Consider the following 26,199-nt stretch of genomic DNA (forward strand, 5'->3'; position numbering starts at 1 on the left):
GTGCAAAGCACTGTTCTAAGCCCTGGGGGGGATACAAGGTGATCAGGTTGTCCCACGTGGGGCTCACAGTCTTAATCCCCGTTTTGCAGATGAGGGAACTGAGGCTCAGAGAAGTGAAGTGACTTGCCCCAGGTCACACAGCAGCCGTGTGGCAGATCCAGGATTCGAACCCGTGTCCTCTGACTCCAAAGCTCGGGCTCTTTCCACTGAGCCACGCTGCTTCTCTTCTTCACGATCCGCTAAGTGATCTCAGGCAGGTCCTTTTAGCTCCTGAGCCTCAGTTTCTTCACCTACCCAAAGGGAGTAGTAATAGCCGCCTCTCCCTACCTCACGGGGACGTTCTGAGGAGTGAAAAAGAAGAGCGTTTGACAGGGTCGGGGTTTGGCGTTCTTAGGGTCACCTGTTCCTCTGAGGCCCACATCATTCCCTAAGCTGGCGAGGAGGGTACGGGAAGGGGGAAGGAACCCGGATCCAAGAAACCCATCCCAGTCCCCAGCCCCAGCCCATCATCATCATCATCAATCGTATTTATTGAGCGCTTACTGTGTGCAGAGCAGTGTACTAAGCGCTTGGGAAGTCCAAGTTGGCAACATATAGAGACAGTCCCTACCCAACAGTGGGCTCACAGTCTAAAAGGGGGAGACAGAGAACAAAACCAAACATACTAACACAATAAAATAAATAGAATAGATATGTACAAGTAAAATAAATAAATAAATAGAGTAATAAATATGTACAAACATATATACATATATACAGGTGCAGTGGGGAAGGGAAGGAGGTAAGATGGGGGGATGGAGAGGGGGACGAGGGGGAGAGGAAGGAAGGGGCTCAGTCTGGGAAGGCCTCCTGGAGGAGGAGCCCATCCCTCTTTAAGCTGAGCCGGGCCCAGCAGCGTAGCACGGACACAGGGAGAATCCGCAGGCCGTTTTCCAGTCAGGGCCCAACCTTCTGAAAGAACTATTCCCTCCGTGGTCCTGGAAAGTGGGCTTTCTCCCAATTTCCCAGGTGAAGAAACTGAGGCCCGGGACGCGGAAGGGGAGGGGTCCCTGAGGATTGGACCTCTGAACCTCAGAATCTCCAGGGCCCGGACTAAACCTTTTTAGAAGCACTTCCATGTGTGCAGAGAGGTTTGCAGGAGTGGGCTGCTGATGGGATTTGGGTTTGGGGAGAAGTGGGGGGCTCCAAGAAGACCCCAGGGCTTCTTGGAGCAAACAGGGTCGGCCCAGATTCAGGCCCAAGTGGGCAACTCCTGGTTTCCATTCCACTGCCCTTTGCGCCCGCGGCCTAACTCGACTCTTCTCGCTTTCCTTCCCTGCTTCCGTCCAGAAATAAGGATTTTAGACATAGGTAAGCGCCTGGTCCGAAGGAGAATTTTTTTCCGTTTCTGCCGTTTCCTCTCTGCGTCTTCCTGTGCCTCTGACTAAACCTTGCTTCCTTCCGCTGGGCTGAGCAGGTGCGCTGGAGGGGAAAGAAAACTGCGGCGTTTGGGTCTCTCTCTCTCTGTCCACCTGTCAATCAAGCAGTTTACTGACCATTTCCTGGCTGCAGAGCACTGCACTGCGTTCACTGTCCGGAGAGAACAATAAAATTAATCAGCATGATCCCCGCCCTCAAGGATTTTACAATCTACTGGGTGCACAATACTGCAGACAGTGCAGGGAAGAGTACGGCTCAATGGAAAGAGCCCAGGTTTGGGAGCCAGAGGTCATGGATTCAAATCCCGACTGTGCCACTTGTCAGCTGTGTGACTTTAAGCGAGTCACTTCACTTCTCTGTGCCTCGGTGACCTCATCTGTAAAATGGGGGTGAAGACTGTGAGCCCCCCGTGGGACAATCTGATCACCTTGTATCCTCCCCAGCGCTTAGAACAGTGCTTTGCAATCAATCAATCAATCGTATTTATTGAGCGCTTACTGTGTGCAGAGCACTGTACTAAGCGCTTCGGAAGTACAAGTCGGCAACACATACAGTCCCTACCCAACAGCGGGCTCAAGCATTTAACAAATTCCATTATCATTATTATTATATTATTATTACAGGCAGCGTGGCACGGGTTTGGGAGTTAGAGGACTTGGATTCCAATCCCGGTGCCGCCACTTGTCCGCTGTGTGACCTTGGGCAAGCCGCTTCACTTCTCTGTGCCTCAGTTACCTCATCTGTGAAATGGGGATGAGGACTGTGAGCCCCACGTGGGACAACCTGATTATCTTGTATCTCCCCCAACGCTTAGGACAGTGCTTGGCACATAGTAAGCGCTTGACATGCTATTATTACTCTTATTATTGCTATTATTATAAATTTTAGAGTCGGTAGACCTGATCTCTGCGCTCAAGGGGTTTACAATATAGGGGGTAAGACGGATACTAAAATAAATTACAGGTTCAGAATGCTGTGGGACTTCTTTTTAATGTTATTTGTTAAGCACTTACTGTGTGCCAAGCACTGTGCAAAGTACTGGGGTAAATACAAGCTAATCAGGTTGGACCCAATCCATGTCCCACAGGGGGCTCACAGTCTTAATCTCTGTTTTACAGATGAGGTAACTGAGGCACAAAAAAGTTAAGTGACTTGCCCAAGCTCGCCCAGCCAACGAGTGGCGGCACCGGGATTAGAATCCAAGTCCTCTAACTCCCAAACCCATGTTCTTGCCACTAAGCCACGCTGCCTGTGATGATAATATAATAATAATGGCATTTGTTAAGCACTTACTATGTGCAAAGCACTGTTCTAAGCGCTGGGGAGGATACAAGGTGATCAGATTGTCCCACGCAGGGCTCACAGTCTTCATCCCCATTTTACAGATGAGGTCACTGAGAAGTGAAGTGACTCGCTTAAAGTCACACAGGTGACAAGTGGCACAGCGGGATTAGAACTCGGGTCCTTCGGACTCCTGAGCCTGTGTTCTATCCATTAGGCCAAACTGCTTCTTGAGCAAGTCACCCGATTTGTCTGTGCCTCAGTTACCTCATCTGAAAAACGGGCATCATCTGGAACGGGGACTATGTCCGATCTGATTAACTTGTATCTACCCCTGTGCTTAGTGTCTAGCACATAGTAAGCACTTAACAAAAACCATTAAAATAAACCTTATCAAAAGAGCATAAAGACACGAGCGTAAGCGTTGTGGTGCAGCGGGTGGAGGGAAGAGAGTCCCAAGTGTTTAGGAGATGCTGAAGTGGCAGTGATCGTGGACGTCGGGTGTGGAGATTAATTAATTAATTAATGATGGCATTTATTAAGCGCTTACTATGTGCAAAGCACTGTTCTAAGCGCTGGGGAGTTTACAAGGTGATCAGGTTGTCCCATGGGGGGCTCACAGTCTTAATCCCCATTTTACAGATGAGGGAACTGAGGCCCAGAGAAGTGAAGTGACTTGCCCAAAGTCACCCAGCTGACAATTGGCGGAGCCGGGATTTGAACCCGTGAACTCTGACTCCAAAGCCCGGGCTCTTTCCAGTGAGCCGCGCTGCTTCGGGGGAAGGCCTCCTGGAGGAGGAGATGGGATCTCATGAAGTAGCGTGGCCCAGTGGAAAGAGCCCGGGCTTTGGAGTCAGAGGTCATGGGTTCAAATCCCTGCTCCGCCAATTGTCAGCTGGGTGACTTTGGGCAAGTCACTTCACTTCTCCGTGCCTCAGTTCCCTCATCTGTAAAATGGGGATGAAGCCTGTGAGCCCCCCGTGGGACAACCTGATCACCTTGTAACCTCCCCAGCTCTTAGAACACTGCTTTGCATCATCATCATCATCATCGATCGTATTTATTGAGCGCTTACTATGTGCAGAGCACTGGACTAAGCGCTTGGGAAGTACAAATTGGCAACATATAGAGACAGTCCCTACCCAACAGTGGGCTCACAGTCTAAAAGTGGGCTCACACTTACTATTTGCACATAGTAAGTGCTTAATAAGTGCCATCATTATTATTATTACCTCACATGGTTACACAGAGCGATACTGCTTGAAGACAGTGCTGGAAAAGGGTTCTATCTGGAGACCAGGGAGTTGTTCCCTCCTTCCTCTCCCCCTCGTCCCCCTCGCCATCCCCACCCTCTTACCTCCTTCCCTTCCCCACAGCACCTGTATATATGTATATATGTTTGTACATATTTATTACTCTATTTATTTTACTTGTACATATCTATTCTATTTATTTTATTTTGTTAATATGTTTTGTTTTGTTCTCTGTCTCCCCCTTCTAGACTGTGAGCCCACTGTTGGGCGGGGACCGTCTCTATATGTTGCCAACTTGGACTTCCCAAGCGCTTAGTCCAGTGCTCTGGACACAGTAAGCGCTCAATAAATATGATTGATTGATTGATTGTTGGCAAGCGGGGCTCTCTCGCCAAACTATCTCTCTTCCTCCCTTCAAAGCCCTACTGAGAGCTCACCTCCTCCAGGAGGCCTTCCCAGACTGAGCCCCCTCCTTCCTCTCCCCCTCCTCCCCCTCTCCATCCACCCCTCCTTACCTCCTTGCCCTCCCCACAGCACCTGTATATATGTTTGTACGTATTTATATTTGTACATATTTATTCTATTCATTTTATTTGGTTTATATGTTTTGCTTTGTTCTCTGTCTCCCCCTTCTAGACTGTGAGCCCGCTGTTGGGCAGGGACCGCCTCTATATGTTGCCAACTTGGACTTCCCAAGCGCTTAGTACAGTGCTCTGCACACAGTAAGTGCTCAATAAATACGATAGAATTATCTTGATTATCTTGTATTCATTCAGTCGTATTTATTGGGTGATCAGTGCGTGCAGAGCACTGTACTAAGCGCTTGGGAGAGTACAATGCAACAAGAAACAGACACATTCCCTGCCCACAACGAGCACACAGTCCATTCATTCATTCAATTGTATTTATTCATTCAACTGTATTTATTGAGCACTTACTGTGTGCAGAGCACTGTACTAAGCGCTTGGGAAGTCCAAGTTGGCAACATCTAGAGATGGTCCCTACCCAACAGCGGGCTCACAGTCTAGAAGGGGGAGACAGACAACAAAACAAAACATATTAACAAAATAAAATAAGTAGAATAAATATGTACAAGTAAAATAAATAGAGTAGTAAATATGTACAAACATATATACAGGTGCTGTGGGGAGGGGAAGGAGGTAAGGTGAAGGGGTGGGGAGGGGATAATGATGTTATTTGTTCATTCATTCATTCAATCGTATTTATTGAGCGCTTACTCCAGTCCGGAGCTGAGGAGACGGGCATTGATATAAATAAACAAATTACAGATACATATGACAGATACGTAAGACTGTGAGCCCCCCGTGGGACAACCTGATCACCTTGTAACCTCCCCAGTGCTTAGAACAGTGCTTTGTACATAGTAAGCGCTTAATAAATACCATCAAAAAAAATTACCTTGCATCTACACCAGCGCTTAGTACAGTGCCTGACACATAGTAAGCACTTCACAAATACCACAGTTATTATTATTGTTATTATCGAGGCACGGATGGAGAGGGCATTGTCTTCCAAAGTATCACAGTATCCCGTTAGAGTCTGTCCCCTTGGCCGTTTCCCAGGAGATCTGAATAAGTCCTCCCGGGCCAGTACAGTTCTCCCCCAGCAATCAGAGATAATAATAATAATAATGGCATTTGTTGAGCGCTTACTATGTGCCAAGCACTGTTCTAAGCACTGAGGGGATACAAGGTAATCAGGTTGTCCCACAAGGAGCTCACAGTCTTAATCCCCATTTTACGGATGAGGGAACTGAGGCCCAGAGAACTGAAGTGACTTGCCCAAAGTCACACAGCTGACAAGTGACAGAGTCAGGATTTGAACCCATGACCTCCGACTCCAAAGCCCGGGCTCTTTCCACTGGGCCACGCTGCCTCTAGACAGACGACAGAGATGACAATGGCTTCATCGTTTGGCCTGGAAGCTTGTCGTGAGCGGGGAGCATGTCTTCCAACTCTTTGGTATTGTACTCTCCCAAGCGCCTAGTACAGAGCTCTGCACACAGCAAGCGCGCAATAATTATGATCGACTGATTATCTTCAAAAGCGTTTTCTGAACATCTACCGTGTGCAGTGCTCGCCAGTGAGCACATAAGCTCCTCTAGACTGTACGCTCACTGCGGGCAGGGAAGGTGTCTATGGTTATATTGTTCTCTCCCAAGCTGTGCACACAGTAAGCGCTCGGTAAATACAAATGAATTGAGAAGGGAATGAATCGGCTAATTCTGTGGTAATGTGCTCTCCCGAGCACTCAGTACAGTGTTCTGCACTTAGTAAGCGCTCAATCCCATTGATTAATTGAGAAGATGACTCTGGCTTGGGGAAAAAGTCGACTTTTATCCCAGAGAGGGCAAGTTTCTGAGCTGAGCGTTGGCCAAAGGGCCGCAGTGAGGAGACTCGGCACCGGGATATTCATCCATTCATCCATTCAATCGTATTTATTGAGCGCTTACTGTGTGCAATAAGCACACAATACTTGGCAAAGAAGACGCCCCTCCTTCCTCTTCCCCTCCCCATCCCCTCCGCCTTACCTCCTTCCCCTCCCCACAGCACCTGTATAGATGTATATATGTTTGTACGGATTTATTACTCTATTTATTCCATTTGTACATATTTATTCTATTTATTTTATTTTGTTAATATGTTTTGTCTTGTTGTCCGTCTCCCCCTTCTAGACTGTGAGCCCACTGTTGGGTAGGGACCATCTCTATATGTTGCCGACTTGTACTTCCCAAGCGTTTAGTCCAGTACTCTGCACACAGTAAGCGCTCAATAAATACGATTGATTGATTGTTGTCTGTCTCCCCCTTCTAGACTGTGAGCCCACTGTTGGGTAGGGACCGTCTCTAGATGTTACCGACTCATGCTTCCCAAGCGCTTAGTCCAGTGCTCTGCACACAGTAAGCGCTCAATAAATACGATTGGTTGATTGTTGTCTGTCTCCCCCTTCTAGACTGTGAGCCCGCTGTTGGGTAGGGACTGTCTCTCTATGTTGCCGACTTGTACTTCCCAAGCGCTTAGTCCAGTGCTCTGCACACAGTAAGCGCTCAATAAATACGATTGAATGAATGAATGCAGAGCACTGGACTAAGCGCTTGGGAAGTCCAAGTCGGCAACATATAGTGATGGCCCCTCCCCAACAGCGGGCTCACAGTCTAGAAGGGGGAGACAGACAACAAAACAAAACATATTCACAAAATAAAATAGATAGAATAAATGTGTACAAATTAAATAAATGAATAGATAGAGTAATAAATACGTACAAACATTCATTCATTCATTCAATGGTATTTATTGAGCACTTACTGTGTGCAGAGCACTGTACTAAGCTCTTGGGAAGTACAATTTGGCAACATATAGAGACGGTCCCTACCCAACAGCGGGCTCACAGTCTGGAAGGGGGAGGCAGACAACAAAACAAAACATATTAACAAAATAAAATAGATAGAATAAATATGTACAAATAAAATAAATAAATAGAGTAATAAATACGTACAAACATTCATTCATTCAATCATATTTATTGAGCGCTTACTGTGTGCAGAGCAAAACCGTACTAAGCGCTTGGGAAGTCCAAGTTGGCAACATCTAGAGACGGTCCCTACCCAACAGCGGGCTCACAGTCTAGAAGGGGGAGACAGAGAACAAAACAAAACATAATAACAGAATAAAATAGAATAAATATGTACAAATAAAATAAATAAATATAGTAATAAATACATGCAAACATTCATTCATTCAATCGTATTTATTGAGTGCTTACTGTGTGCAGAGCACTGTACTAAGAGCTTGGGAAGTACAATTTGACAACATATAGAGACAGTCCCTACCCAACAGTGGGCTCACAGTCTAGAAGCGGGAGACAGAGAACAAAACAAAACATATTAACAGAATAAAATAGATAGAACAAATATGTACAAATAAAATAAATAAATAAATAGAGTAATAAATACGTACAAACATTCATTCATTCATTCAATCGTATTTATTGAGCGCTTACTGTGTGCAGAGCACTGGACCAAGCGCTTGGGAAGTACAATTTGGCAATATATAGAGACAGTCCCTACCCAACAGTGAGCTCACAGTCTAGAAGGGGGAGACAGACAGCAAAACAAAACATATTAACAAAATAAAATAGAATAAATGTGTACAAATAAAATAATCGATAGAGTAATAAATACGTACAAACATTCATTCATTTATTCAATCGTATTTATTGAGCGCTTACTGTGTGCAGAGCACTGGACTAAGCGCTTGGGAAGTACAATTTGGCAACATCTAGAGACGGTCCCTACCCAACAGCGGGCTCACAGTCTAGAAGGGGGAGACAGACAACAAAGCAAAACTTAACAGAATAAAATAGGTAGAATAAATGTATACATACATGTATACATATATACCTAAGCACTTGGGAAGTCCAAGTTGGCAACATCTAGAGACGGTCCCTACCGAACACCGGGCTCACAGTCTAGAAGGGGGAGACAGAGAACAAAACAAAACATATTTACGGAATAAATAATAATAATAATAATAATAATGGCATTTATTAAGCGCTTACTATTTGCAGAGCACTGTTCTAAGCGCTGGAGGGGATACAAGGTGATCAAGTTGTCCCACATGGGGCTCACAGTCTTCATCCCCATTTTACAGATGAGGTAACTGAGGCTCAGAGAAGTTAAGTGACTTGCCCAAGGTCACACAGCAAACATGTGGCAGAGTGGGGATAAGAACCCATGACCTCTGACTCCAAAGCCTGTGCTCTTTCCACTGAGCTGTGCTGCTTCTCTAAATAAAATAGATAGAATAAATGTCTACATACATGTATACATATATACAGGTACCGTGGGGAGGGGAAGGAGGCAAGGTTTGGGGGGGGGGGGGGGTGCGTCTCCCTCGACGACGCACGTCTTGACACCAAAACGTGCCATGGCTGTTCAATCAATCAATCAATCAATCGTATTTATTGAGCACTTACTGTGTGCAGAGCACTGTACTAAGCGCTTGGGAAGTACAGCGCTGTTCCTTCAACAGTGCGGTGCCGGCCGGCCAGACAGACGGATGTTGGCAGAAGAGCGGGCCCTCCCTGCCACCCGAGTGACTCCCTCAATGTAGAGCCGTGGTTCTGCGCCATTCCCTGCCCACAGAGAGCTTCCAGTCTAGGGGGGAAGGCAGGTGTGGATCATCATCATCATCAATCGTATTTATTGAGCGCTTACTATGTGCAGAGCACTGTACTAAGCGCTTGGGAAGTACAAATTGGCAACATATAGAGACAGTCCCTACCCAACAGCGGGCTCACAGTCTGAAAGGGGGAGACAGAGAACAAAACCAAACATACTAACAAAATAAAATAAATAGAATAGATATGTACAAATAAAATAAATAAATAAGTAGAGTAATAAATATGTACAAACATATATACAGGTGCTGTGGGGAAGGGAAGGAGGTAAGAAGGGGGGGATGGAGAGGGGGACGAGGGGGAGAGGAAGGAAGGGGCTGAGTGTGGGAAGGCCTCCTGGAGGAGGTGAGCTCTCAGCAGGGCCTTGAAGGGAGGAAGAGAGCGAGCTTGGCGGATGGGCAGAGGGATTGGGGGCATTCCAGGCCCGGGGGATGACGTGAGCCGGGGGTCGATGGCGGGACAGGCGAGAGCGAGGTACGGTGAGGATGGATGTATGGATGGATGGGGCGGACCAGGCCGCGGCTGACGGCTCTCCCTCCTCCCGCCGTTCACAGCAGCAACCCGGCCCACAGATACTACCTGGCCATCGACCCGGTGACCGGAGACCTCTACGTGTCCGACACCAACACCCGCCGGATCTACCGGCCGCGCTCGCTCACCGGAGCCAAGGACCTAACCAAGAACGCCGACGTGGTGGCGGGAACCGGGGAGCAGTGCCTGCCGTTCGACGAGGCCAGGTGCGGCGACGGCGGCAAGGCCGTCGAGGCCACCCTCATGAGTCCCAAAGGTAACTCCCGCGGGGTCCTCATCGTCACCGGTCGTCTTTATTGAGCGCTTACGGTGTGCAGAGCACTGGACTGAGCGCTTGGGAAGTCCAAGTTGGCAACAGATTCGGAAGCGGTTCGGGATGGGCCCCTCCTTTGAGGCCGGGCAGCTGAGAAGCGGAGAGACACTTTCTAAGGCTGGAGACCTCAAAGCTCTGTGTTCTAATCTGTCTCCAACAGAGCGAGGCCAGGGCAGTGAAGAAATCACGGTAATAATAATAATAATAGTGGTATTATTATATCATCATCATCGATCGTATTTATTGAGTGCTTACTATGTGCAGAGCGCTGGACTAAGCGCTTGGGAAGTACAAATTGGCAACATAGAGAGACGGTCCCTACCCAACAGTGGGCTCACAGTCTAAAAGGGGAAGACAGAGAACAAATCCAAACATACTAACAAAATAAAATAAATTATATAATAATTATATAATTATATAATATATTATATAATTATTATAATAAATTATATAAATACTGATTATAATTAATACATTATATAATAATGATTATTGTTATAAATAATAATGATTGTAATAATTAATAATTATAATAGTGGTATAGAGAAGCAGCGTGGCTCAGTGGAAAGAGCACGGGCTTTGGAGTCAGAGGTCGTGGGTTTGAATCCCGGCTCCACTACATATCTGCTGTGTGACCTTGGGCAAGTCACTTAACTTCTCAGAGCCTCAGTTACCTCGTCTGTAAAATGGGGTTGATGATTGTGAGCCCCGCGCGGGACGCCCTGATCACTCTGTATCCCCCCAGCGCTTAGAACAGTGCTTTGCACATAGTAAGCGCTTAAGAAATGCTGTTATTATTATTATTTGTTAAGCACTTACTATGTGCCAGGCACTGTACTAAGCACCGGGGTGGATACAAGCAAATTGGTTAAACGTAGTCCCTGTCCCGCATAGGGCTCACAGTCTTAATCCCCATTTTACAGATGAGAGAACTGAGGCCCAGATAAATGACTTGCCCAAGATCACACAGCAGACCCGCCTTACCTCCTTCCCCTCCCCACAACACCTATAGATATGTATATATGTTTGTACGTATTTATTACTCTATTTTATTTGTACCTATTTATTCTATTTATTTTATTTTGTTAATATGTTTTGTTTCGTTGTCCGTCTCCCCCTTCTAGACTGTGAGCCTGCTGTCGGGTAAGGACCGTCTCTAGATGTTGCCGACTTGTACTTCCCAAGCGCTTAGTACAGTGCTCTGCACATAGTAAGCGCTCAATAAATACGATTGAATGAATGAATGAATGGAAAGAGCCCGGGCTTTGGAGTCAGAGGTCGTGGGTTCAAAAGCCGCTTCCGCCACTTGTCAGCTGTGTGACCGTCACTTCTCCGAGCCTCAGTTGCCTCATCTGTCAAATGGGGATTATGACTGTGAGCCCCCCGTGGGACAGTCTGATCACCATGTACCCCCCCCCCCAGCGCTTAGAACAGTGCTTTGCACATAGTAAGCGCTTAATAACTGCCATCTTTAATATTATTATTATCGGGCCGGACTGCCCCCCGCCCTTAATCCCGCTGTGTCCCCGGGAAAAGCGGTTTGTGGGCCCGGTTTGCCGGGGGCATTTTAAGGACATTTTCCTTCCCCTCCCCACACCACCTGTATATATGTATATATGTTTGTATGTATTTATTATTTAATTTTAATTGTACATATTTATTCTATCACACCACCTGTATATATGTTTGTATGTATGTATTACTTTATTTTATTTGTACATATTTATTCTATCACACCACCTGTATATATGTTTGTACGTATTTATTACTCTATTTTATTTGTACCACCTGTACATATGTATATATGTTTGTACGTATTTATTACTCTATTTTATTTGTACATATTTATTCTATTTATTTTATTTTGTTAGTATGCTTTGTCTTGCTGTCCGTCTCCCCCTTCTATCAATCAATCAATCAATCGTATTTATTGAGCGCTTACTGTGTGCAGAGCACTGTACTAAGCGCTTGGGAAGTACAAGCTGGCAACATATAGAGTGTGAGCCTGCTGTTGGGTAGGGGCCGTCTCTATATGTTGCCAACTTGGACTTCCCAAGCGCTTAGTACAGTGCTCCGCACACAGTAAGCGCTCAATAGATACAATTGAATGAATGAACGAACGAGTGGACAACCGTGCCAGGAAGTAGTTGCGTTCCTCAACCCAAATCCGGTTCCCCCGTCTCCCTCCATCATCCAGGACGGGCTCCTCGTCCGGGAAAACCGGAGGGAGTCTTTGACAGCGGCACCATTCCGGCTTCATGCCTTTTGTAACGAGAACACCTCTCAGAATAAAGCAGTTATCACCCCTGATATGGTACGACACAGATGATTACAATAATCAATCAATCAGTCGTATTTATTGAGCGCTTCCTGTGTGCAGAGCACTGGACTAAGCGCTTGGGAAGTACAAGCTGGCAACATACAGAGACGGTCCCTACCCAACAGTGGGCTCACATTCTAGAAGACTGGTGATGATGATGATGGTATTTATTCAGCGCTTACTACGTGCCGGGCACCCTACTAAGCGCTGGGTTGGAGACCAGCAAATCAACCTGGACACAGTCTCTGTCCCATGTGGGGCTCATAGTCTCAATCCCCATTTCACAGATGAGGGAACTGAGGCACGGAGAAGCGAATTGACTTACCCAAGGTCACACAGCAGACAAGTTGTTCTGACGACTTGACGCTTGTCTACGTGTTTTGTTTTGTCGTCTGTCTCCCCCTTCTAGACTGTGAGCCTGTTGTTGGGTAGAGACCTGCTCTATATGTCACCGATTTGTACTTCCCAAGCGCTTAGTACAGTGCTGTGCACACAGTAAGCGCTCAATAAATACGATTGAATGAATGAATGAATGTGAGCCAGTTGTTGGGTAGGGACCATCTCTATATGTTGCTGATTTGTACTTGCCAAGCACTTAGTACAGTGCTGGGCACACAGTAAGCGCTCAATAAATACGATTGAATGAATGAATGAATGTGAGCCAGTTGTTGGCTAGGGACTGTCTCTATATGTCCCCGACTTGTACTTCCCAAGCGCTTAGGACAGTGCTGTGCACACAGTAAGCGCTCAATAAATACAATTGAATGAATGAAGGAAGGAAGGAAAGTGGTGGAGGTGGGATTATATATATATATATATATATATGTACATATATGTGTATATGGTTGTACATATTTATTACTCTATTTTACTTGTACATATCTATTCTATTTATTTTATTTTGTTGATATGTTTGGTTTTGTTGTCTGTCTCCCCCTTCTAGACTGTAAGCCCGCTGTTGGGTAGGGACTGTCTCTATATGTTGCCAACTTGGACTTCCCAAGCGCTTAGTACAGTGCTCTGCACACAGTAAGTGCTCAATAAATACGATTGATTGATTGATTGATTAGAACCCTTGACCTTCTGACTTCCAGGCACAATGGCCACAGATGTACTTCCCAAGTGCTTAGTCCAGTGTTCTACACACAGTAAGCGCTCAACAAATACGATTGAATGAATGAATGAATGATAATGGCATTTATTAAGCGCTTACCACGTGCAAAGCACTGTTCTAAGCGCTGAGATGACCATGATAACTGTCGAGACACTCTTCAGGGCAGTACCTTCCCACTGGCATCAGTTCGCCCCTTCTAGACTGTGAGCCCACTGTTGGGTAAGGACCGTCTCTAGTTGTTGCCAACTTGGACTTCCCAAGAGCTTAGTCCAGTGCTCTGCACACAATAAGCGCTCGATAAATACGATTGATTGATTGATTGATTGATTTTGCAAGCCGGGCCTGGTGCTTTTTGCTGTACTTCTTGGGTCCCAGGTGCCCTCTCTCTTTTCCCCATCCATCTGGGAACTCCCGCTTCTTGTGCCTCGTTCTCCTTCCCTTTCCCCCCCCACCCAGAGAAACGACAGCAGGGAAATCTGTCCGCCCGGGGCAATAATAATAATAATTAATAATAATAATGGCATTTGTTAAGCGCTTACTATGTGCAAAGCACTGTTCTAAGTGCTGGGGGCGATACAAGGTGATCAGGTTGTCCCACGTGGGGCTCACAGTCAATCCCCACTTTACAGATGAGGTAACTGAGGCTCAGAGAAGTTAAGTGACTTGCCCAAGGTCACACAGCAGACCCGTGGCGGAGCTGGGATTCAAACCCATGACCTCTGACTCCAAAGCCCAGCACCAAGGTGTCCTACTGCCCCTTCCTTCCTCTCCCCCATGTCCCCCCCTCCATCCCCCCAATCTTACCTCCTTCCCTTCCCCACAGCACCTGTATATATGGATATATGTGTGTACATATTTATTACTCTATTTATTTTACTTGTACATATCTATTCTATTTATTTTATTTTGTCAGTATGTTTGGTTTTGTTCTCCATCTCCCCCTTTTAGACTGTGAGCCCGCTGTTGGGTAGGGACCGTCTCTAGATGTTGCCGACTTGGACTTCCCAAGCGCTTAGTCCAGTGCTCTGCACGCAGTAAGCGCTCAATAAATACGATTGATTGATTGTTGTCTGTCTCCCTCTTCCAGACTGTGAGCCCGCTGTTGGGTAGGGACCTTCTCTAGATGTTGCCGACTTGGACTTCCCAAGCGCTTAGTCCAGTGCTCTGCACGCAGTAAGTGCTCAATAAATATGATTGATTGATTGTTGTCTGTCTCCCCCTTCCAGACTGTGAGCCCGCTGTTGGGTAGGGACCGTCTCTAGATGTTGCCGACTTGGACTTCCCAAGCGCTTAGTCCGGTGCTCTGCACGCAGTAAGCGCTCAATAAATACGATTGATTGATTGATTGATTGATTGATTGGTTCTCTCTCTCTGTTGCCCAAAGGGATGGCGATCGACAAGAGCGGGCTGATCTACTTCGTGGACGGGACCATGATCAGGAAAGTGGATCAGAACGGAATCATCTCCACGCTCCTGGGCTCCAACGACTTGACTTCCGCCCGACCTCTGACCTGCGACACCAGCATGCACATCAGTCAGGTAGCATGGGCCGGGGGTCCGCTCCCCGGGCGAGTATTAAGCGGCGTGATCTCCCCCCGGCCTCGGGCAGAAGCTCATTTGAGCAGCTCTGGCCCTCACCCGGCCCTGGGATTAGGGGTAATCAATCAATCAATCGTATTTATTGAGCGCTTACTGTGTGCAGAGCACTGTACTGAGCGCTTAAGGAGCGCTAAGCATCATCAGAAGGCACCGAGTAGTTCCCGCTGGGTTTGTGGGAGCACCAGCGAGCAGAAGCGGCCCAGACCACACACACTGGCTTTGTCGGGGGGTCTTCTCTACTAGCGGGGGCATCTCCTCCAGGCGGGAAACCATAATGCAGCTGTAGCACAAGCTCTACCGGAGATTCATTCATTCATTCAATCGTATTTATTGAGCGCTGACTGTGTGCAGAGCACTGGACTAAGCGCTTGGGAAGTCCAAGTCGGCGACATAGAGAGACAGTCCCTACCCAACAACGGGCTCCCAGTCTAGAAGGGGGAGCCGGACAACAAAACAAAACACGTAGACAGGTGTCAAAATCCTCAGCACAAATAGAAGTAAAGCTAGATGCGCATCATCATCATCAGTCGTATTTATTGAGTGCTTACTATGTGCAGAGCACTGTACTAAGCGATTAACAAGATAAATAGAATAGTAAATATGTACAAGTAAGATAAATAAGTAATAAATCTGTACGAACATCTATACAGGTGCTGTGGGGAGGGGAAGGAGGTAGGGCGGGGGGGATGGGGAGGAGGAGAGGAAAAGGGGGGCTGAGTGTGGGAAGGCCTCCTGGAGGAGGTGAGCTCTCAGGAGGGCCTTGAAGGAAGGAAGAGAGCTCGGAAGAGATTTCTGCTCCCGGGCCCGGATGGCAGGGAGGGTTTGTGTTCCCACAATGACTCCCTTCAAGGCCCTGCTGAGAGCTCACCTCCTCCAGGAGGCCTTCCCACACTCAGCCCCCTCCTTCCTCTCCCCCTCCTCCCCCTCTCCATCCCCCCCGCCTTACATCCTTCCCCTCCCCACAGCACCTGTATAGATGTATATACGGATTTATTACTCTATTTTATTTGTACATATTTATTCTATTTATTGTATTTTGTTACTACGTTTTGTCGTCTGTCTCCCCCTTCTAGACTGCGAGCCCGCTGTTGGGTAGGGACCGCCTCTATATGTTGCCAGCTTGGACTTCCCAAGCGCTTAGTCCAGTGCTCTGCACACAGTAAGCGCTCAATAAATACGACTGAATGATTGACAGGACCACAGGCTATCTGCGGCTGTCTCCGGCCCGGTATATCCTGTGAGGAGGGAGCTTGTAGCGCCAGGCTCTGTGTAGTGTGAGGGGTCGGTGGGATGTGGCTCAGTGGAAAGAGCACGGGCTTCGGAGTCAGAGGTCATGGGATAGGGAAGCAGCGTGGCTCGGTGGAAAGAGCCCGGGCTTGGGAGTCAGAGGTCATGGGTTCGAATCCCGGCTCTGCCACTTGTCAGCTGTGTGACTTTGGGCAAGTTGCTTCACTTCTCTGGGCCTCAGTTCCCTCATCTGCAAAATGGGGATGAAGACTGTGAGCCCCACGTGGGACAACCTGATCACCTTGTAACCTCCCCAGTGCTTGGCATATAGTAAGTGCTTAACAAATACCAACATTATTATTATTATTATTATTATTATTATTATTATTATTATTATTATTATTATTATTATGGGTTCAAATCCCAGCTCCGCCAATTGTCAGCTGTGTGACTTTGGACAAGTCACTTCACTTCTGTGGGTCTCAGTGACCTCATCTGTAAAGAAGGGATTAAGACTGTGAGCCCCCCGAGGGACAACCTGATCGCCTTGTAACCTCCCCAGTGCTTAGAACAGTGCTTGGCACATAGTAAGCGCTTAACAAATGCCAACATTATTATTATTATTATTATTATTATTATTATTATTATTATTATGGGTTCAAATCCCAGCTCCGCCAATTGTCAGCTGTGTGACTTTGGACAAGTCACTTCACTTCTCTGGGCCTCAGTGACCTCATCTGTAAAATGGGGATTAAGACTGTGAGCCCCATGTGGGACAACCTGATCACCTTGTATCTCCCCCAGCGCTTAGAACAGTGCTTGGCATATAGTAAGCGCTTAACAAATACCAACATTATTATCATTATTATGGGTTCAAATCCCGGCTCCACCAATTGTCAGCCGTGTGACTTTGGACAAGTCACTTCACTTCTCTGGGCCTCAGTGACCTCATCTGTAAAATGGGGATTAAGACTGTGAGCCCCCCGAGGGACAACCTGATCGCCTTGTAACCTCCCCAGCGCTTAGAACAGTGCTTGGCACACAGTAAGCACTTAATAACTGCCATTATTATTATTATTATTATTATTATTATTATATCCAAGTAGAGATGTCCTGAAGGCAGGAGGAAGTGCGAGACAGCGGAGAAGGAGAGAGGTCAGGGTTGGAGATAGAGATTTGGAAATCATCTTCATAGAGATGGTAGTTGAAGCCATGGATGCCAATGAGTTCTCCAAGGGACTGGGTGTAGATGGAGAATAGAAGGGGAGCCAGAAATGAACCGTGAGGGACACCCAAGAGCCCGGGCTTTGGAGTCAGAGGTCATGGGTTCAAGACCCGGCTCCGCCAACCGTCGGCTGTGTGACTTTGGGCAAGTCGCTTCACTTCTCTGGGCCTCAGTGACCTCATCTGTAAAATGGGGATGAAGACTGTGAGCCCCCCCGTGGGACAACCTGATCACCTTGTAACCTCCCCAGCGCTTAGAACAGTGCTTTGCACATAGTAAGTGCTTAACAAACACCATCATTATTATTATTATTCTCTGGGCCTCAGTTACCTCATCTGTAAAATGGGGATGAAGACTGTGAGCCCCCCATGGGACAACCTGATCACCTTGTAACCTCCCCAGTGCTTAGAACAGTGTTTTGCATGTAGTAAGTGCTTAATAAATGCCATTATTATTATTATTATTATTATTATAGAAGGGAGAGACAGACAACAAAACAAAACACTCAGACAGGTTTCAAGTCATCAGAATAAATAGAAATAAATAATGATGGCATTTATTAAGCACTTACTATGTGCAAAGCACCGTTCTAAGCGCTGGGGAGGTTACAAGGTGATCAGGTTGTCCCACAGGGGGCTCACAGTCTTCATCCCCATTTTACGGATGAGGTAACTGAGGCCCAGAGAAGTGAAGCGACTTGCCCAAAGTCACACAGCTGACAATTGGAGGAGCTGGGATTTGAACCCATGACCTCTGACCCCAAAGCCCGTGCGCTTTCCACTGAGCCACGCTGCTTCTCGAGCTAACTGCGCATCATTAACAAAATAAATAGAATGGTACATATGAAGCCGCGTGGCTCAGTGGAAAGAGCCCGGGCTTTGGAGTCGGTGGTCACGGGTTCGAATCCCGGCTCCGCCAGTTGTCAGCTGGGTGACTTTGGGCAAGTCGCTTCACTTCTCTGGGCCTCAGTTCCCTCATCTGGAAGATGGGGATTGACTGTGAGCCCCCCGTGGGACAACCTGATGGCCTTGTAACCTCCCCGGCGCTCAGAACGGGGCTCCGCTCCTAGTGAGCGCTTAATAAACGCCGTCGTTATTGCGCCGCGCATAGTAAGCGCTCAATAAATATGATTGCTGATGGTTATTGCTCTGGTGCTTATTAGGTGCGCCTGGAGTGGCCCACGGACCTGGCCATCAACCCGATGGACAACTCCATCTACGTGCTGGACAACAACGTGGTCCTGCAGATCACGGAGAACCGGCAGGTGCGGGTGGCGGCCGGCCGGCCCATGCACTGCCAGGTCCCCGGCGTGGAGTACTCGGCCGGCAAGCTGGCCGTCCAGACCACGCTGGAGTCGGCCACGGCCATCGCCGTCTCCTACAGCGGCGTCCTCTACATCACGGAGACGGACGAGAAGAAGGTCAACCGCATCCGGCAGGTGACCACCGACGGGGAGATCTCCCTGGTGGCCGGCGTCCCCTCCGACTGCGACTGCAAGAACGACGTCAACTGCGACTGCTACCAGGCGGGCGACGGCTACGCCAAGGACGCCAAGCTGAGCGGCCCCTCGTCGCTGGCCGCCTCCCCCGACGGCACGCTCTACGTGGCCGACCTGGGCAACATCCGCATCCGCGCCGTGGCCCGCAACCGGCCCCTGCTGAGCGCCCTGAACGTCTACGAGGTGGCCTCGCCCGCCGACCAGGAGCTGTACATCTTCGACGTCAACGGCACGCACCAGTACACCCTGAGCCTGGTGACGGGCGACTACCTCTACAACTTCAGCTACAGCAACGAGGACGACGTGACGGCCGTGACCGACAGCAGCGGCAACACGCTCCGCATCCGCCGCGACCCCAACCGCCTGCCCGTTCGCGTGGTCTCCCCGGACAATCAGGTCATCTGGCTGACCATCGGCACCAACGGCGGCCTGAAGAGCCTGACCGCCCAGGGCCTGGAATTGGTGCTTTTCACTTACCACGGCAACAGCGGGCTCCTGGCCACCAAGAGCGACGAGACCGGCTGGACCACTTTCTTCGAGTGAGTAGTCATTCATTCATTCGGTCTATTTATTACTCATTTATTTATTTTACTTGTACCTATCTGTTCTATTCATTTTATTTCGTTAGGATGTTTGGTTTTGTTCTCTGTCTCCCCCTTTTAGACTGTGAGCCCGCTGTTGGGTAGGGACCGTCTCTAGATGTTGCCAATGTCTCCATCCCAATCGCTTAGTCCAGTGCTCTGCACATAGTAAGCGTTCAATAAATACGATTGATGATGATGATGATTCACCTCCTCCAGGAGGCCTTCCCAGACTGAGCCCCTTCCTTCCTCTCCCCCTCGCCCCCTCTCCATCCCCCCATCTTACCTCCCTCCCTTCCCCACAGCTCCTGTATATATGTATATATGTTTGTACGTATTTTTTACTCTATTTATTTATTTAATTTATTTGTACATATCTATTCTATTTATTTTATTTCGTTAGGATGTTTGGTTTTGTTCTCTGTCTCCCCCTTTTAGACTGTGAGCCCGCTGTTGGGTAGGGACCGTCTCTAGATGTTGCCAACGTGGCCATCCCAATCGCTCAGTCCAGGGCTCTGCACATAGTAAGCGCTCAATAAATACGATTGATGATGATGATGATTCGGTCAGTCGTATTTAGTGAGCGCTTACTGGGTGCGGAGCACTGGACTAAGCGATTGGGATGGACAAGTTGGCAGCGTCTAGAGACGGTCCCTACCCAATAGTGGGCTTGCAGTCTAGAAGGGGGAGACAGACAACGAAACAAAACCTATTAACAAAATAAAATAGAATGAATATGTACAAATAAATAGAGTAATAAATACGGACAAACATATATACAGGTGCTGTGGGGAGGGGAAGGAGGAGCTGCACCTCAGTTCCCCCATCTGGAAAATGGGGATTGACTGTGAGCCCCCCGAGTACTCACGGGCTTGTCGCCCCCCAGCCCCTGGGGACCGGAGGGGTCGGTGCCCCCTTCCCCCCGAAGCCCGTGGCGAGCGTCAGAGGACTTAGTCCAGTGCTCTGCACACAGTAAGCACTCAATAAATACGATTGATTGATTGATTGATTGATTGACGGGGCGGGACGGGGACCGGGGTCTCTCTCCCAGTTGGACGGAGGAAGAGGGGTCGACGACCCACCCAGCAGGCCGGAGCCCGGACTACAACTCGGGTCTCCTGGTTGCCCCTGCCCGGGCCGTGCCCTGGGCAAGAAACGGCGTGGCTCAGTGGAAAGAGCCCGGGCTTTGGAGTCGGAGGTCACGGGTTCAAATCCCGGCTCCGCCACTTGTCAGCTGGGTGACTTTGGGCAAGTCACTTCGCTTCTCTGGGCCTCAGTTCCCTCATCCGTCAAATGGGGATTTAAACTTGGCACAACCTGATCACCTTGTGACCTCCCCAGCGCTTAGAACAGTGCTTTGCACATAGTAAGCGCTTAAGAAATACCATCATTATTATTATTATTAGTAGTAGTAGTAGTAGTGTTTAAGAGCCCGGGCTTGGGAGCCGGAGGTCATGGGTTCAAATTCTGGCTCCGCCACTTGTCAGCTGGGTGACTTTGGGCAAGTCACTTCGCTTCTCTGGGCCTCAGTTCCCTCATCTGTCAAATGGGGATTTAAACTGTGGGAGAACCTGATCACCTTGTGACCTCCCCAGCGCTTAGAACGGTGCTTTGCACATAGTAAGCGCTTAACAAATACCATCATCATTATTATTATTATTAAAGAGCCCGGGCTTGGGAGCCGGAGGTCATTGGTTCCAATCCCGGCTCTTCCACTTTTCATTCATTCATTCAATCGTGTTTATTGGGCGCTTACTCTGTGCAGAGCACTGGACTGAGCACTTGAGGAGTACAAGTTGGCAACAGATAGAGATGATCCCTAATGATAATAATAATAATAATAGTATTTATTAAGCGCTTACTATGTGCAAAGCACCTACCCAACGATGGGCTCACAGTCTAGAAGGGGGAGACGGACGACAAAACAAAACATGGACAGGTGTCAAGTCATCAGAATAAATAGAAGTAAAGCTAGGTGCATGTCATTCACAAATAGAATAGTAATAATAATAATAATAATAATGGCATTTATTAATCGCTTACTATGTGCCAAGCACTGTTCTAAGCACTGGGGAGGTTACAAGGAGATCAGGTTGTCCCACGGGGCGCTCACAGTCTTAATCCCCGAACTGAGGCACATTGAAGTTAAGTGACTTGCCCAAGGTCACACAGCTGACAAGTGGCGGAGCCGGGATTTGAACCCATGACCTCTGACTCCAAAGCCCGGGCTCTTTCCACTGAGCCACGCTGCTTCTCTAAATAGTAAATATGTACAAGTAAAATAAATAGAGTAATAAATCTGTACAAATACATACAAGTGCTGCGTGACTTTGGGCAAGTCACTTCACTTCTCTGGGCCTCAGTTCCCTCATCTGTAAAAGGGGGATGAAGACTGTGAGCCCCACGGGGGACAACCTGATCACCTTGTATCCCCCCCTTCTCAGCGCTTAGAACGGTGCTTCGCACATAGTAAGCGCTTAACAAATGCCATCATGATTCATTCATTCATTCAATCGTATTTATTGAGCACTTACTGTGTGCAGGGCACTGTACTAAGCACTTGGGAAGTACAAGTTGGCAACATACAGAGACGGTCCCTACCCAACAGTGGGCTTACAGTCTAGAAGGGGGAGAGGCCTCGCCCCTTTCCCGGGACCCCCGTTGTCTGAAGGCTTCAGAACGGGTTTTCTCCAACTGGGTTCCGTGGGTCGAGGGCGCTGAGCGGCCCGTCTTCCGATCGAATCGATGTGAGGGTGGGTTTCCTCGGGGGGAAGGGTTTTGGCCGGGCCGAGACTGTGAGCCCACTGTTGGGTAGGGACCGTCTCTATATGTTGCCAACTTGGACTTCCCAAGCACTTAGTACAGTGCTCTGCACGCAGTAAGTGCTCAATAAATACGATTGATTGATTGATTGACCAGTGAACGTTTGGGCCGTACGTTTGGACGTCGCTTTCTCGGGGGAATCCATTTCCTCGGGGCCGCAGAGAAAGATGTGGCCGGCTTCCGCTGGCTTTCTCCGGGAGAAGAGGAGCCCAGCTTCTGGACTCTCGCCCAATTTATTTATTTTACTTGTACATATCTATTCTATTTATTTTATTTTGTTAATATGTTTGGTTTCGTTCTCTGTCTCCCCCTTCTAGACCGTGAGCCCACTGTTGGGTAGGGACCATCTCTATATGTTGCCAACTTGTACTGTGTGCTCTGCACACAGTAAGCGCTCAATAAATACGATTGATTGATTGATTGATTGGGTGGCGGGGCGGGGGGGGGGGGGCTCCTTTCTACTTCCTTTTTAGACTCCCCCTTTTAGACTGTGAGCCCACTGTTGGGTAGGGACTGTCCCTAGATGTTGCCAATTTGTACTTCCCAAGCGCTTAGTCCAGTGCTCCGCACATAGTAAGCGCCCAATAAATACGATTGATGATGATGATGATGATGCTTCCAGCTACGACAGCGAAGGCCGCCTGACCAACGTCACCTTCCCCACGGGCGTGGTGACCAACCTCCACGGGGACATGGACCGGGCCATCACGGTGGACATCGAGTCGTCCAGCAGAGAAGAGGACATCAGCATCACCTCCAACCTGTCCTCCATCGACTCCTTCTACACCATGGTCCAAGGTGAAAAGGCCAGGGCGTTTCGGGGGGCGCGGGGGAGAAAAATGGGCCGGCCCGGGGAGGTGGGAGAGAAAGACGCGACCCCCTGGTTGTCCCAGAGCCGAGCCACCGCAATTAATTCAATTTACCGAGCGCTCACCGTGCGCGGAACGGCACCTGAGAGTGGCCCATCTGGACCGTGCCCTGAAACCGTCCTGAGGTGACCAGGGTCGTCTCTATACGTTGCCAACTTGTACTTCCCAAGCGCTCAGTACAGCGCTCTGCACACGGGAAGCGCTCAATAAATATGATTGCGTGAATGGCTGAATGACAGCAAGTGGTGGGGCCAGCCAAGTCGCTTAACTTCTCTGTGCCTCAGTTCCCTCATCTGTAAAATGGGGGTGAAGACTGTGAGCCCCCCGCGGGACAACCTGATCACCTTGTAATGATAATAGTAATAATGATGGTGGCATTTGTTAAGCGCTTACTCTGTGCAAAGCACTGTTCTAAGCGCTCAGGGAGGTTACAAGGTGATCAGGTTGTCCCACGGGGGGCTCACAGTCTTCATCCCCATTTTACAGATGGGGTAACTGAGGACCAGAGAATAATAATAATAATAATAATAATAATAATAATAATAATAATAATGGCATTTATTAAGCACTTACTATGTGCAAAGCAAGAGAAGTGAAGTGACTTGCCCAAAATCCCCCAGCTGACAGTTGGCGGAGCCAGGATTTGAACCCCTGACCCCTGACTCCAAAGCCCGGGTTCTTTCCACTGAGCCACGCTGCTTCTCCAGCTGCTTGTAACCTCCCCAGCGCTTAGCACATAGTAAGTGCTTAATAAATGCCATCATCATCATCATTATTATTATTATTATTATAGGGGCGGGAGAGTCTGGGTGGTCAGGGGCATCACAGGGTGTCACTCCGCATCCTGGGCCTTTTGGAGCCAACGAGAATGGCATTATCATTATCATCATGAGAAGCAGCGTGACTCAGTGGAAAGAGCCCGGGCTTTGGAGTCAGAGGTCATGGGTTCAAATCCCGACTCCACTGATTGTCAGCTGTGTGGCTTTGGGCAAGTCACTTCACTTCTCTGTGCCTCAGTGACCTCATCTGGAAAATGGGGATTAAGACTGTGAGCCCACCATGGGACAACTTGATCACTTTGTAACCTCCCCAGCGCTAGAGAAGCAGCGTGGCTCAGTGGAAAGAGCCCGGGCTTTGGAGTCAGAGGTCATGGGTTCGAATCCCGACTCCACTAATTGTCAGCTGTGTGACTTTGGGCAAGTCACTTCACTTCTCTGGGCCTCAGTGACCTCATCTATAAAATGGGGATGAAGACTGTGAGCCCCCCGTGGGACAACCTGATCACCTTGTAACCTCCCCAGCGCTTAGAACAGCGCTTTGCACATAGTAAGCGCTTAATAAATGCCATCACTATTATTAGAACAGTGCTTTCCACATTGTAAGCACTTAATATGTGCCATCATCATTATTATTATTACGGCGTCGATTACCCGCTTCCTGGGTGTCGGTCGCGGGACCGTTCTCGGTGCCAGGGTGGGCCAGGGATCAATCAATCAATCGTATTTATTGAGCGCTTACTGTGTGCAGAGCACTGGACTAAGCGCTTGGGAAGTGCAAGTTGGCAACATATAGAGACGGTCCCTACCCAACAGTGGGCTCACAGTCTAAAAGATGATGAGCAGAGGGAGAAATTGAGGCCCGGGGAGGTCGAGTGGCTCGGCCGAGGTCCCGGGGCCGGGCCCGGGGGTGCGGGCTGACGCTTCCCGCCGCCGGCTCCCCCCAGACCAGCTGCAGAACAACTACCAGATCGGCTACGACGGGTCGCTGCGGATCCTGTACGCCAGCGGCCTGGACTCCCACTACCAGACGGAGCCGCACGTCCTGGCCGGCACGGCCAACCCCACGGTGGCCCGGAGGAACATGACGCTGCCCGGTGACAACGGCCAGAACCTGGTGGAGTGGCGCTTCCGCAAGGAGCAGGCCCAGGGGAAGGTCAACGTCTTCGGTCGCAAGCTCAGGGTGAGCGGCTGGGGGCCGGGAGGCCCCGGGGGTGGCGGCTTGGGCCGTCTGGGGACTGTGAGCCCACTGTTGGGGAGGGACCGTCTCTATGTGTTGCCAACTTGGACTTCCCAAGCGCTTAGTACGGTGCTTTGCACACAGTAAGCGCTCAATAAGTACAATTGAATGAATGAATGAATGAATGAATGAATGACCATCACTATGTGTTGCCCACTTGGACTTCCCAAGCACTTAGTACGGTGCTCTGCACACAGTAAGTGCTCAATAAATACCAGTGAATGAATGAATGAATGAATGACCATCTCTATGTGTTGCCAACTTGGACTTCCCAAGCGCTTAGTACGGTGCTCTGCACCCAGTAAGCGCTCAATAAATACGATTGAATGAATGAATGAATGAATGACCATCTCTATGTGTTGCCAACTTGGACTTCCCAAGCGCTTCATACGGTGCTCTGCACACAGTAAGTGCTCAATAAATACGATTGAATGAATGGATGAATGAATGAATGGCCATCTCTATGTGTTGCCAACTTGGACTTCCCAAGCGCTTAGTCCGGTGCTCTGCACACAGTAAGTGCTCAATACATACGATTGAATGAATGAATGAATGACCAGCTCTATGTGTTGCCAACTTGGACTTCCCAAACGCTTAGTCCGGTGCTCTGCACACAGTAAGCGCTCAATAAATACGATTGACTGAATGAATGAATGAATGACATCACTATGTGTTGCCAACTTGGACTTCCCAAGCGCTTAGTACGGTGCTCTGCACACACTAAGCGCTCAAGAAATACCATTGAATGAATGAATGAATGACCATCTCTATGTGTTGCCAACTTGGACTTCCCAAGCGCTTAGTACGGTGCTCTGCACACAGTAAGCGCTCAATAAATACGATTGAATGAATGAACGAATGAATGACCATCTCTGTGTGTTGCCAACTTGGACTTCCCAAGCGCTTAGTACGGTGCTCTGCACACAGTAAG

General features: G+C 48.5%; 1 protein-coding gene across 1 annotated transcript in view; it reads left to right on the forward strand.

The window, feature by feature from the left end:
* The window catches only part of TENM3 (teneurin transmembrane protein 3), a 1,099,990-nt gene that overhangs the window by 1,056,404 nt on the left and 17,387 nt on the right, over positions 1 to 26,199 (forward strand). Inside the window, exons 26-31 of the mRNA XM_038755038.1 lie at positions 1,330 to 1,350; positions 9,707 to 9,939; positions 14,815 to 14,969; positions 18,644 to 19,518; positions 23,006 to 23,181; positions 24,976 to 25,211. Of these exons, the coding sequence (XP_038610966.1) occupies positions 1,330 to 1,350; positions 9,707 to 9,939; positions 14,815 to 14,969; positions 18,644 to 19,518; positions 23,006 to 23,181; positions 24,976 to 25,211 (1,696 nt within the window). The remainder of the gene's footprint in view (positions 1 to 1,329; positions 1,351 to 9,706; positions 9,940 to 14,814; positions 14,970 to 18,643; positions 19,519 to 23,005; positions 23,182 to 24,975; positions 25,212 to 26,199) is intronic.

The sequence above is a fragment of the Tachyglossus aculeatus genome, chromosome 12 (assembly GCF_015852505.1).
Source record: "Tachyglossus aculeatus isolate mTacAcu1 chromosome 12, mTacAcu1.pri, whole genome shotgun sequence".
In the NCBI taxonomy this organism is placed as follows: domain Eukaryota; kingdom Metazoa; phylum Chordata; class Mammalia; order Monotremata; family Tachyglossidae; genus Tachyglossus; species Tachyglossus aculeatus.